At 45.6% G+C, this 14,512-nt stretch overlaps 1 protein-coding gene across 1 annotated transcript in view; it reads right to left on the minus strand.

The window, feature by feature from the left end:
* Positions 1 to 14,512, minus strand: part of TJP1 (tight junction protein 1) — a 232,339-nt gene that overhangs the window by 173,226 nt on the left and 44,601 nt on the right. The window contains exon 5 of the mRNA XM_030191641.1: positions 1,362 to 1,465. Coding sequence (XP_030047501.1) covers positions 1,362 to 1,465 — 104 coding nt within the window. The remainder of the gene's footprint in view (positions 1 to 1,361; positions 1,466 to 14,512) is intronic.

Below are 14,512 nucleotides of genomic sequence, written 5' to 3' on the forward strand. Positions count from 1 at the left end.
TCACCTCTCCCCTCTCCAATCGGTTCAAAACTCTGCTGCCCGTCTCGTCTTCCGCCAGGGTCGCTTTACTCATACTACCCCTCTCCTCAAGTCGCTTCACTGGCTCCCTATCCGTTTTCGTATCCTGTTCAAACTTCTTCTACTAACCTATAAATGTACTCACTCTGCTGCTCCCCAGTATCTCTCCACACTCGTCCTTCCCTACACCCCCTTCCCGTGCACTCTGCTCCATGGATAAATCCTTCTTATCTGTTCCCTTCTCCACTACTGCCAACTCCAGACTTCGCGCCTTCTGTCTCGCTGCACCCTACGCCTGGAATAAACTTCCTGAGCCCCTACGTCTTGCCCCATCCTTGGCCACCTTTAAATCTAGACTGAAAGCCCACCTCTAACATTGCTTTTGACTCGTAACCACTTGTAACCACTTGCCTCCACCTACCCTCCTCCTTCCTGTACACATTAATTGATTTGATTTGCTTACTTAATTTTTTGTCTATTAGATTGTAAGCTCTTTGAGCAGGGACTGTCTTTCTTCTATGTTTGTGCAGCGCTGCGTACGCCTTGTAGCGCTATAGAAATGCTAAATAGTAGTAGTAATGGAAGGAGGGGAAGGGACAAGAGAATTACATTTTACAGTTTCAGTGAAATGCCGATTGCAAGATTAGATTGGTGCGGAAAAGATCGAATGGGAGGTCTTAGGGTGTGAGGTGCAGATGGTTGACTAGGAAATTGTTGAAGTAAAGTCAGCTAGTGTGTTCATTTTTGTTTTCAGTGGGTATGAATTTTTTGAAGAGGTAAGTCTTGAGGTGTTTCCGAAAACTGATGTGAGGAGTTAAGGACTGTAGTGATTTGGGGAGGGAATTCCACATCTTGGAGCTTTGGTAGGGGAAGTTCACTGAGTGAACGGACTTGTAGATTAGCTTGTCGCACATGGGATAGTGAAGGCTTAGGCAGTTCCTCACCCTCCAGGGTATTCTTAAGAGGTAGGATGATCATATCTGACAAGTATGCAGGTGCTTTGCCGTGGACTTATGCGCCAGACCAAGATGCAGAGTTTGAATGTTATTCGGGCTTTATGTGGTGCAATTTGAACAACTTTAGGACTCACCAAGGAATCTTGGTTGTGAGGAAAAAGGGAAAGGCACAAAATAGTCTAGGTCTATGTTACTATACAAGATTTAATTTAGAATAATGTTACTCTTACAAACATCAAAATGTGGAGCAAAAGCTAATGTTACTGCATTCACTATATCTTCTGTTCCAGTGGCATGGTACCCTTACGACAGGCACTATCTTTAATCAACATCATGCCCTTGTTGACTCCCCCCTCCACCCCCCATCTGAAAGAACAAAATTATTACCTTTAGTACCACATCTCCTTCTTGAATATTTCCATCTCTTGCTGCCAAACTCTCTTGAGTTATTTCTTTTACAAAGATATGACTAGCCAAACGTAACCCATACTCTGTTTTGTACAAAAATAAAACAGAACATTAGTGTATTCATATAGTCCATAAAAATAGAAACTTTGAATTATGCAAAACACCAAAAAGTACTGCAGATGGGAGCTATCAGTTTTTAATCCTGGACATCAATACTGTTCTCTCAACTAGAAGCTACATTTACTATACCTACATGATGTTAATATGGAGTAACAGAAAAACTACAGCTTGAACAGCATATTTGATTAACAGTATTAATATAAATGAAAGTAAATGAAAATAAAGCAAGGCAAATCAAATAAACTTTCATTACAAAAGCTTATTAAATAACTAAAAATACTTCCACGGTTTTAAAATTCTTTTCACCAATGTTTTAGTTCTAAGGCCCATTCAGTGAAGAAAAAAAAATACATGGGATCCTCTCAAATTTTGTGTTTTCTGCATTGTGTAAGTTGCTATTTAAGCAGATATTTGCATTTTTCTAATATATTGTGATTAAACATTACAATACAAATTAAATAAATAATGCACAATTTTATGGACATAATGTATAAGCTATTGTCGGCAGGTTTGTTACTGGTAGCGTGAACACATACTAGTATTCAGACATTATGTAACAGCCAAATAAACTGTCAATTTTAGAAGTTATGCTACTGCTCATGACTAACCAGTTGGACTGAAGGGTAAATGGATATTTTTATCTAATTCTGTAACTCGTGATGACATCTCGATTCTTCACAGTCATATTTATTTATTATTACATTTGTACCCCGCGCTTTCCCACTCAAAGCAGGTTCAATGCGGCTTACATAGTAATAGGGATTACAGGATATTGATAGTGAAACTTAATAGATAAAATACAAATTAACGATCCATGCATTATATATTTACAAATGTATTAACTGCCTTCCTGCATCATAAGTACATCTAAAGTGATATAAAGAATTCAATTAAAATAAAAACTAAAATCTTAAACATACAAGAAGATCAGTCCAATGAAACATAATATAAAAAAAAATCCAATTTTCTATAGAATACAGCTTCTAAAATTTCTACACCACAATGTGTCGTGTGTCCTTTTCATCCACCTACAAGAAAAGCTAAGTTTTCAGCTTTTCTCTAAGGCCACATAAATTATCTGCATACCTTGGTGCTTTTGGTAAGTACATAAGTGTTGCCATACGGGAACGATCAAAGGTCCATCAAGCCCAGCATCCTGTTTCCAACAGTGGTCAATCCTGGTAACAAGTACCTGGCACGATCCCAAAACTGTACAATACATTTTAAGATGCTTATCCTAGAAATAAGCAGTGGATTTTCCCTAAGTCCATCCTAATAATGGCTTATGGACTTTTCTTTTAGGAAGCGATCCAAATCTTTTTTTTTAAACCTTGCTAAGCTAACTACTTTTACCACATTATCTGGAAATAAATTCCCGAGTTTAATTACATGTTGAGTGAAGAGATTTTCTCAGATTTGTTTTAAATTTACTACTATGTAGCTTCATTGTGTGCCCTCTAGTCCTAGTATTTTTTGAAAGAGTAAACAAGCGATTCACGTCTACCCATTCCACTCCACTCATTATTTTATACACCTCTATCATATCTCTCCTCAGCTGTCTCTTCTCCAAGCTGAAGAGCACTAGCTGCTTTGGCCTTTCCACATAGGGAAGTCGTCCCACCCCCTTTTATCATGTTCATCACTCTTCTCTGTATCTTTTCTAATTCTACTATATCTTTTTTGAGATGCGATGACCAGAACTGCACACAGTATTCGAGGTGTGGTCACAATGGAGCGATACAAAGGCATTATAATGTCCTCATTTTGTTTTCTATTTGCTTTCTTAGCTGCCACCGCACACTGAGCAGAGGGATTCAACGTATCATCAACAATGACACCAAGACCCCTTTCCTGGTCGATACTCCTAATGTAGAAACTTGCATTACAGCTATAGTTTGGGTTTCTCTTTCCCAAATGCAACACACTTTGCACTTGCTCACATTAATCGTCATCTGCCATTTGAATACCCAGTCTCCCAGTCTCGTAAGGTCTTCTTGTTATTTTTCAGAATCCTCTCGTGATTTAACAACTTTGAATAACTTTGTGTCGTCAACAAATTTAAATTACCTCACTAGTTACTCCCATCTCCAGATCATTTATAAATATGATAAAAAGCAGGGGTCCCAGCACAGACCCCGGGGAACCCCCGCTGTCTACCCTTCTCCATTGAGAATACTGACCATTTAACCGTACTCTCTGGTTTCTATCTTTTAACCGGTTTTTAATCCACAATAGAACACTACCTCCTATCCTATGACTCTCCAATTTCCTCTAGAGTCTTTCATTAGATACTTTGTCAAATGTCTTTTGAAAATCCAGATATACAATATCAACCTTTTGAAAATCCAATATACAATATCAACCCAACTGGCTGATCTTTATCTACGTCTGTTGACCCCCTTCAAAGAAATGTAGATTGGTGAGGCAAGATTTCCCTTCAATAAATCCATGTTGGTTTTGTCTCATTAATCCATGCTTTTGAATATTTTGTTCTTTATAATAGTCTCTAGCATTTTGCCTGACACCGACGTCGGGCTCATCAGTCTATAATTTCCCTGATCACCTCTGGAACCTTTTTTAAAAATTGGTGCTACATGGACTACTGTCCAATCTTCCGGTGATTTTAAAGACAAATTACATACTAACAATAGTTCTGCAAGTTCATTTTTCAATTCTACGGGAAAATTAGGTTCTTACCTTGGTAATTTTCTTTCCTTTAGTCATAGCGGATGAAGCCATTATGTATGGGTTATGTCCATCAACCAGCAGGGGAGATAGAGAGCACTCAAACTTTCACAGTGCCCTCTTGGCCAGCTAGCTCCACTGCCTCTTCAGTATTTGAAGCTTCCAAAGCAGTATGGCAAACCGCAATGGGAATCACAAGAACTTTCCTCACAGCGAACGATGGCCCATCACAAGGGCATGAACTCATAAAGAAGGGAATGCACATCCTCCTGGAGGGAATAAACTCATCCTCCTTATTGTATAAGTGGAGGGGAACACACGCGCCTCCTGGAGGGAATCACACATCCTCCCAACACACTGGAGGGAATGAACTCATCCTCCTATTTATAGAACTGGAGGGGAACACACGCGCCTCCTGAAGGGAATGAACACATCCTCCTAAATTTAAACTGAACATGAATCCTGAAGATTGTTTTCCAACTTTCTCCCAAGGAAGGAACTTCAGGAAATTAGAACAGAACCTGAAAAACAGATTCACAGCATACAGACAATCATACAGGGAGGGCTCATGGCTTCATCTGCTATGACTAAAGGAAAGAAAATTACCAAGGTAAGAACCTAATTTTCCCTTCCTTGTCATCAAGCAGATGAAGCCATTACGTATGGGATGTAACAAAGCAATCCCTACATAGGGTGGGAACAAGCCACACCACGCGCTAGCACTTGTGCACCAAAATGCGCATCCCTCCTGGCAGCCACATCCAGCCTGTAATGTCGGGCAAAGGAGAGCTTAGAAGCCCATGTTGCTGCACTGCATATCTCTTGAAGAGAGAGTGCTCCAGTTTCAGCCCAAGAGGAAGAAATCGCTCTAGTAGAATGTGCCTTAAAGGCTACAGGCGGAACCCTGCCGGCCAGCAGATAAGCTGAAAAGATCGTTTCTTTGAGCCAGCAGGCAATAGAGGCTTTAGACGCTGGAGACCCTCTGCGAGAACCGGATAGCAAAACAAACAGATGATCAGAAGTCCTGAAAGAGTTAGTAACTCGCAGATACTGCAGCAGAGTCCTGCGCACATCCAAAAGGTGCAACTGCCCAAAAGATTCTGGAAACTCTTCCTCTGAAAAAGAGGGCAAGAAAATAGGCTGGTTTAAGTGAAAGACTGAAACCACCTTAGGCATAAAGGAAGGCACGGTCCGAACCGTGACTCCGGACTCTGAAAATTGCAGAAATGGGTCTCTACAGGACAGCGCCTGGAGCTCTGACACCCGTCTCGCCGAGGTAATGGCCACCAGAAAAACGGCCTTCAGTGTCAAGTCTTTCTCCGATGCTCGCCGAAGCGGCTCAAAAGGAGATGCCTGCAGGGTTTTCAAAACTAGCCCCAGGTTCCAAGCTGGACAGGGTGCTTGCACTGGAGGTCGGAGCCGAAGCACCCCTCTAAGAAACCGTGCCACATCTGGGTGAGCAGCCAAAGACACACCTTCCACCTTACCACGAAGGGAGGCCAACGCTGCCACCTGCACCCGCAGGGAATTATAGGCCAAGCCTTTTTGTACACCTTCCTGCAAAAAGTCCAGAATCGGTGAGACAGGAGCCCGCATTGGAACAATGGCTCTGGAAGCACACCAAGACTCAAACAGGCACCAAATCCTGACATAAGCCACGGAAGTGGACCGCTTGCGGGCTTGCAGGAGAGTGGAAATAACTTTATTGGAATAACCTTTATCCCTCAATTGCGCCCTCTCAATAGCCATGCCGTAAGACCAAAGCTGCCGGCGTCCTCCATGGCTACCGGTCCCTGAGTCAACAGGTTCGGTACCAGAGATAACGGCAGAGGAGCCTCCAGGAGCATCTGTCGGAGGTCTGCATACCAAGGTCTCCTTGGCCAATCCGGAGCGATGAGGACCACTTCTCCTGGGTGCAGCCGAATCCGCAAGAGCAGGCACCCTATCAAGGGCCATGGGGGAAACACATAAAGTAGACCCGAAGGCCAGGGTTGAGCCAAGGCATCCAACCCCGCCGAGCGAGGATCTCTCCGTCTGCTGAAGAAGCACGGGACTTTGGTATTGGCGCTTGTCGCCATTAGATCCATCACGGGCTTGCCCCATTTGGCACAGATCTGCAGGAATACTTCATCTGCCAGATTCCATTCTGCTGGATCGATCTGATGCCTGCTCAGATAATCGGCCTGCACATTGCTCTGACCTGCAATATGAGCTGCCGACAGACACTGAAGATGCAGCTCGGCCCAGTGGCAAATCAGTTCGGCCTGCGCGGCTAGTGCTCTGCACCTTGTTCCGCCTTGTCGATTTATATAGGCCACAGTTGTCGTGTTGTCCGACATCACTCTGACAGCCAATCCTTCCAGGGTCACTTGAAAGGCCAGAAGCGCCTGAAACACCGCTTTCAACTCTAGGCGGTTGATGGACCACTCCGACTCCTCGGGTGTCCATAGACCCTGGGCATGCTTCCCCTTGCAGTGTGCGCCCCAGCCCTTCAGGCTGGCATTTGTTACCACTAGGCACCAAACGGGGAGCGTCAGCGGCATTCCTCGCCGCAGCATGCTGTCCGAGAGCCACCACTCCATGCTGAGACAGGCCGCAGGGAGCCAAGTAAATCTGCATTGGTAATCCTGAGAAATAGGAGACCAACTCCGGAGTAGGGAATACTGTAGAGGTCTCAGGTGCGCTCTCGCCCAGGGTACCACTTCCATCGTGGCTGTCATCGATCCCAGCAGCTGGACAATGTCCCAAGCTCGCGGGCGGGGCATCCTCAGGAGCAGATGGACCTGATTCTGAAGCTTGCACCGCCTTAGCTCGGGTAGGAACACATAGCCCGAGACTGTGTCGAACCTGGCCCCCAAAAACTCTAGAGATTGTGAAGGGGACAGGTGACTTTTGGCCATATTGACGACCCAGCCTAGAGATTGCAGTACTGAGACCACTCTGGCTGTAGCTTGTAAGCTCTCTGTTGCAGAGTCTGCTCTGATGAGCCAGTCATCTAGGTACAGGTGAACCCTGATACCTTCTCGCCTGAGAAAAGCAGCTACTACCACCATCACCTTCGAAAAGGTTCGGGGAGCTGTGACGAGGCCAAAAGGCAAGGCCCTGAACTGGAAATGTTTTCCCAACACCGCATACCTCAGAAACTTCTGGTGCGGGGGCCAAATCGGTATGTGCAAGTAAGCTTCTTTCAGGTCTAGAGACGTGAGAAACTCTCCTGGCTGAACCGCCGCAATGACGGAGCGCAGGGATTCCATGTGGAAATGCCGCACTCTCAGGGACTTGTTCACTTCTTTTAAGTCCAGAATAGGGCGAAAGGACCCACCTTTTCACGGCACCACAAAGTAGATGGAGTATCGGCTGCAGCCTTGCTCGGCGGGAGGCACCGGGGTCACTGCCCCTAACTGAATCAGACCTTGTAAAGTCTCCTCCACCGCCGCCCGTTTGACGGCAGAACCGCATCGGGACTCCACAAACACGTCTCTTACTGGGGCGTTGAATTCTATTCTGTATCCATCTCTGATCAGGTCCAGAACCCATTGATCTGAGGAAAACTTGGCCCACTCCTCGACAAAGAGGGAAAGCCGTCCTCCGATGACAGGCATCGAGGAGAGGGCCGGCGCACCATCATTGAGAGGGTCGCCCCTGAACTCCTTGTCTTGAGCCACCGGCTGCGGAACGCTTGTCTGAGCGAAAGGAGTTCCTCTGCTGACCACGGGCACGTGAAGTGAACCCAGCAGAACGCCCCGGGCAGTACCTTCTAGCTTCACGGAAGCGAGGTCTGTACGAGGAGTGGACCACCTGGCCCTTAGAGGAAGGCCTCTGCCTAGCGCTGGGGTTTGGATCACCCAGGCCTTTCACAATTTTCTCTAACTCCTCACCAAATAGGAGAAGTCCTTGAAAAGGCAACTTCACCAACCTTTGCTTAGAGGCCATGTCCGCTGCCCAGTGTCGTAGCCACAGACGACGGCGAGCCGCCACTGCTACTGCCATTTGTTTAGCCGAAGCTCTGACAAGGTCATAAAGGGCATCAGCCAGAAAGGACAAGGCCACCTCCATCCGTGGAGCCACATCCAAGAAGGGCTCCGCTCCATCTCCGGGCTGAGCTACTGCCTGTTGCAGCCAAGCTAGGCAGGCTCTCACAGCATAACAGCTGCATGCAGACGCCCGAACAGTGAGACCTGCAATTTCAAAGGACCGTTTCAACGCTGTTTCCAGCCTACGTCTTAAACATCCTTCAGGGCAACACCTCCTTCAACAGGGAGGGTAGTTCTCTTTGTCACCGCAGTGACTAGGGCATCCACTGTAGGCATTTGAAAACGAGCCATATGTCCCTCACGCAGAGGGTATAACTGCCCCATAGCCCTGGAAACTCTCAAAGGTCCCTCGGGGTCAGCCCACTGAGCCGAAACAAGCTCTAGGATGGAGTCATGCAAAGGGAAGGCCCGAGCAGCTTTCTTGGTACTAGCCATCCTGGGATTACCGAGGAGGCCATGCCACTGTCAGGATCTTCAATCGAGAGGGCCTGCAGGGTATCTGAAATAAGCGCTGGCAGCTCATCACGGTGGAAAATCCTCACCGCGGAGGGATCATCCAGATCCTGTGGTAAATCCGCACCTGACTCTGGTTCCTCAGACCAAGAACGTCTGTCAGAGTTCTCCGAATCCTCACACCCCGACCACGGGGGGGAAAAATGTGCACCACAATCTGAAGGGGAATTAACCCTTCTGCGCTTATCTTTAGGCCAAGCATCCGGGAAAAAAGCCTCACTGGGCAGTCCCAGGCCAGAATCCATCGGGGGGGGGGGGGCAATCAGAGGAGCCTCAGGCGACCCTTGAGGAAGGGCTCTTTTCATCATGTATGCTTTATGCAGCAAAAGCACAAAATCCGGGGAGAAAATCTCACCCTGGGCACCCAAATCCTGTCCGGTGCTAGCCACTCCTGAAATAACCTCATCTGGAGGTGCCCCACCCGGCTCAGGTCTCTCCGTGTCCACGGAGGCCGCGCCATGCGGTGTAAGCAAAATGGCGCCCGCTGCCAGCTCAGAGCGGGAAGAAACATCACTCGCCATGCTCGGGCCGGCTCCTACGCCAATACAGCACGATTTACAGAGTCCTGCTGCTGATTTGCGCTTGCCACAAGTGGAACAGCGCTTTACATTGTCCGCAGCCATCGCCAAAAAACGGCGGTAAAATCCAAAATGGCGGTTTCGTGCCAAAATCGCCCCGATCGCGGGCCCACCCCGGAGGAGTTGGAAAACACTCTTACCTCAAAGGATCTAGTGTACCACTACGATCCTGCTGAAAATCAGGTCAAAAACCTCTGTTCCAGCGTCTCTGCGATTAAAAACGCGACGTGACTTTTTTTTTTTTTTTTTTAAGCTGTGAGGAAAGCAGAGGTATTGAAGACTCCGGAGGCTCAGATGAGTGGGAAAGGCAGGGAAAGGGCAAACCTATATGCCTGCATCCACTGTTGGTGGGTAAGGACAGGGAAAGCAAGGCAATATGTCCACATCCACAGAGGTATGGGTAAGGCAGGGAAAGGGCTAACCTATGTGCCTTTAAAGTGAAGCTGCTATAGCCTCCAACACCCCGGTTAACAACTGGCAAGCCAGGAACCACCTCCCGGCAGATTTTTCTGGAGCTCGAACAAGCTGCAGCCACCCTGCTAAGGGAGATAGAGAATACTGGAGAGTCAGTGGAGCTAGCTGGCCAAGAGGGCACTGTGAAAGTTTGAGTGCTCTCTATCTCCCCTGCTGGTTGATGGACATAACCCACACGTAATGGCTTCATCTGCTTGATGACAAGGAACAGTGGCTTAGGAGTCCGCACAGAAGCGCTCAGGTTGTTACAAGCAGTGCCCTACTGTGAAAACTTGAGGGTAACTTCCCTTGGCTCAACGTTAATCCCTTCCTCTGCCCATTGAATCCTTTCCCACAGTTACTCAAAAGGTCAATGCCAATAAGTAAAACTAGCCCATGTTTAATAGGGAACCAAAGCAGTTGACTCAACAGTGGCAATGCTAGGGTCCACTTAGGTAAAAATTGGCCTAGCTGCCACATTTTTGTTCTTAATTAGACCTACATATCTGCAATATTTTAAATGAAGCATCACTTAGTTCTGAATCACTAAATACAGCAACAACCAGCCACTGATAATTTTCTTACCACCTTCAACTTATGTCCAGTCTCTTCAGTTACTGAGACATCTGAGTCTCAAAGGCATGCCATAATCCAAGTAACCCAATCCTTTAACTATGGGCCATCTTTATTACTAAACATTAGTGTGTACTACAGAATGTTAGCCTCAACTAACCGCCATCATGTCTATGTTCTTCCTACAGGCACAAGTTAACTCTTGTTAGTGTATGCTAATATTTAGTAAACATGGCTCTAAGATAGCTGAATCAGATGTCCCAAAATCCATCAATAAAGGGGTAACAGTTAAGGAAAAAAAATCAGAACCCTTGACACAAAACTTGTTTTTTTGGAGCATTAAGAAGCTATCAATTAGCTAGCAGCCAATTAAACAGAGCACACAGCCCTTGGTTCAATCTCTCCAATGCCTCCTTCCTATCCTCTTCTCATGAAGGGAAAAATGTGTTTCACCTACAGTCCTTGCTAGTAATAAGCAGTAGTATAAGTTGACCGATCACTTTCCCAAAGAGTATAAAGCAAATTAAATGTAAGGAATAGATGGAAGCCTTGCACCACCCATCAAAAAAGCATTTGCTGTTTTATCATTAACCACCACAAGACAAATGCCGATCTGAAAAGACGATCTAATAAGAGTGTTTTATCATTAAACAAGTACCACCATACACTGTTGCCTTAAAATCTTTCTAATCTTTTAAATTTAAAAAAATGGATAAAAATAATGTTTGGAAGTTTACCATATTAAGAGGCTTATTTTAAAAATTACATAGACTTACAAAGTTAAATGTAACTTTGTAAGTCTATGTGCTTTGAAAATGAGCACCTAAATCACATTTCTCGATTACCTTTTTCACTATACAGTCCTACTAGTTTGTGCAAGTCTTCACTCCAATTAGTCTCGTTAAGTCCGAAAGGAATGGCACCAGCTAGATTGGTATTCTGCTCTTTTGGGTTTCAAGTTAAATTGAAATTGGCCAGTATTATGACTAAAGTGCCACGGAATGACATTCAAAGCTATCCAGTTTGCTCCTACCTCTACCCTCTTCTATCCAGCCTGTAAATCAACCCTCTTTCAGGAACCTTTTAGTAAAGTGGTGTGGTAGTAGTGTTAAGTCTACTTTTAAAAGGTAATACATAGAAAAAAAAACAAAAAACATAGAAAAGAAACTAAGATGATACCTTTTTTATTGGACTAACTTAAGGAGAAATTAGATCTTACCTGCTAATTTGCTTTCCTTTAGTCCCTCAGGACCAGTCCAGAATGTGACTGCTGGGTTGTGCACTCCTTCCAGCAGGTGGAGACTGAGAACTCGGACACTAGTGAGAGCCAATAAGCGCCCTGGTTAGCTAGAGTGAGATTCAGTATTATCTTTACAAAGCAGGATAGAAAGGAGAAAACACCTCTTTAAGCCACCTAGAAATTATGGGTTTAGACACTGTAATCCCTTTGAGGGGCCCCCCGATTAGAGGAAAATATGATCTGATCAACTAAACTTCTCAGAGGATAGCAAATATTATTTCAGAACTGTCTCTACGCAGGCGGCGCTGGACTTCCAATCCAGAGGAAGAATCCAAAACTGGCAAAACTACTGTATGTCTCAAATGAAATCTGGAGATGACTTTCAGAAGGAAAGAAGGAACAGGACGCAAAAGACCACCCGCTCCTCAGAAAAAGAACTCCCCAAAAAAGGAGAGCGGCAGGAAAACGTTTGCCACCCCAAAACATGCATAGCAGAAGCAATAGCCCACAAGAAAATTGACGAGCAATAAATCCTACAGCAGACTGACAAAAGCTCAAAAAGAGGTTTAGCGAGGACTGAAAGAACCAAGTTGAGATCCCAATGACCTAGGACGAAATAAATTCACACCCTGAAAGAAACAGACAACATCCAGAAATCTTGCGAAATTCCTCCCCTTGAAATGAGCAGCGAAACAAGAAGCACCATAAAGGAAGCATGCGCCAAGCCTTTTATGAAAGCCATCCTATAAAGATGCAAAAAAAAAAAAAAAAAAACTGCACTACTGAAGCATACAAAGGAGGAATTTGATTCTCGGCACACCCAGAGTTGAGAATGTGCGAAGTCCAAATATAACATTGTGACTATTACTTTAGCAGAATAAGGCTTCTTAAACAACTGTGCCCTTCCAAGAGCCAAGCCATAAGACAAAATCAAGCCGGATCTAGAAGAACCAGTGGTCCATAAAGAAAAAGGCCGAGAGACTCTGGAAGCTTCAACAGAGAGTCCACCAGAAGGCATACAAGATGAGTGTACTAAGGCCTGAAAGGCCAATATGGTGCTATCCAGAATAGAAGACTGTTGTGGACCTTGATCCTTTGAATGCATCTGCCTAGAAGAAGCCATAGAGGAAAAGAACGCAGACGAAGAGCATCTATGCCCTCCACTTTGTGACTGAAGAATCGTGGAAAGTAGCAACCTGATGGGGAGACCACAATGGTGAAGAACTGTTTGAAACACATGTGATCTGAGAGACTCCCCCGGGACAAGGCTGCAACGACTGAGAAATCAACTGGAACATTTGGTGTTCCCACTACTTAAGTCGCCAACAGTTCCAAAAGATGCCGTTCTGCCCAGGCCATGAGAAGCATTGCTTCCTGTAGTAAAGATCGTCTCTTCGTCCCTCCATAATGAGTGACCTAGGCACCTACCACCACGTTGTTCGAGAGCACCCGGACAGATCTGGATTCCACTAGATGTTGGCAACACTGCAGAATAGAAAGAATTGCCCAAGATTCCCACAGAGAGATGGAACAGCGTACTTTCAACAGGAACCACAGGCACTGAACAAGATGTCCCATACAGAGAGCTCCCCAGCCCCCGGAACTGGCATTGGTTGTTATCATTATCCACTGAGGTGGATCCAAAGGAACACCCTTGTTCAAAATTGGAATCTGAAACCACTCATGGAGACTCTCTCTTGCGAAAGTTCCGAAAGGCAGTTTGACAGTCAACGGGTCTGTATATAAAGTCAAGAGGGACATCTGTAGAGATCTGCTGAGTGCTCTGGCCCAAGGCACACCTTCTATTGTTGCTGTCATGAAACCCAAAATTTAAAGATAGTCCCTTGCTCAAGGTAACTGTTAGTGCAGGAGAGAACCAATCTGACCTTGAAGAATGACCATCCTTGTCCTACGGAGAAACACTCGGTCCTGAAGAAAAAAAAAAAAAAAAAAAAAGACTCCAAGATAAGGAGGCTCTGAGAGGACTGCAAACGAATCTGAGAGGGTTTAGTACCCAACCAAGGGACTGAAGGAAGTGGACAACTGGAGTTGTAATTTGCATCCTCTTCTGGCAAGACTGTGCGTCGATTAGCCAATCGTCCAGGAAATGGTGAACCAGAATACATTCTTACCTAAGAGCTGTCACTACTACTTCCAAGAACTTCATGAATTCTCGAGGAACTGTAGGGAGACCAAAAGGCAAAGCTGGAGACTGATAATGTTTGTCCGTGGCCGCAAAGAGAAGAAACCGCTGAAGTGGACGAATGGTTATGGGAAGAAAGACCTCAAAGCCCAGAGCATTCAGAACCCCCCCCCCCCCCCCCCCCAGAATACACTGAGACTAGGAAGGAAAGAAAAGCTTCCCTAAGACAAGAGGAGATCTTGAGTGCTCAGTTGCCCACTTAGAGAACTAAAATTGGCCTAAAAGGACCCTTTTTACCTCAAACCGACAAGCAGAATAGAGTAGGGCCCTGTTCCAATATCTGCCAAAGGTACTGAGCACACAGCATGAAGTTCAAGAAGCCTGTGTAAAGTAGTCCTGACGGCTCCCGCTTGGAGACATGATCGACTGGGAGGTTCTAGGAAGGTAGCTGGCAGCGGCCAAACTCTAAGGTGCTTTGCTTCCATCACCCCAAACCAGCAGCGGGGAAAAAAATAAAGCTGCAATCACTAAGGGTAGCAAAGAGTAGTGAGAAGTGAGGATGACTGAATTAACCAGTAAAGGGAAGGGCACTTGGTTGGTTTAGAAGATATTGGCAGAGAATCTACAGGGCCCTGGTAGTCTGTGATATGCAGGAAGGAAGAAGAATTGCAATTCCATAACAAAGGTAAATAACAGTAATGGAACCAGTGCTAACTAGGGTCTTGCCCCAGCGGTATAAACTCATGCCTAGAGCATGCTACTTGAATGAATGGCAAAGGTGTCTAACTGGC

The sequence above is a fragment of the Microcaecilia unicolor genome, chromosome 1 (assembly GCF_901765095.1).
Source record: "Microcaecilia unicolor chromosome 1, aMicUni1.1, whole genome shotgun sequence".
NCBI classification, from domain to species: Eukaryota; Metazoa; Chordata; class Amphibia; order Gymnophiona; family Siphonopidae; genus Microcaecilia; species Microcaecilia unicolor.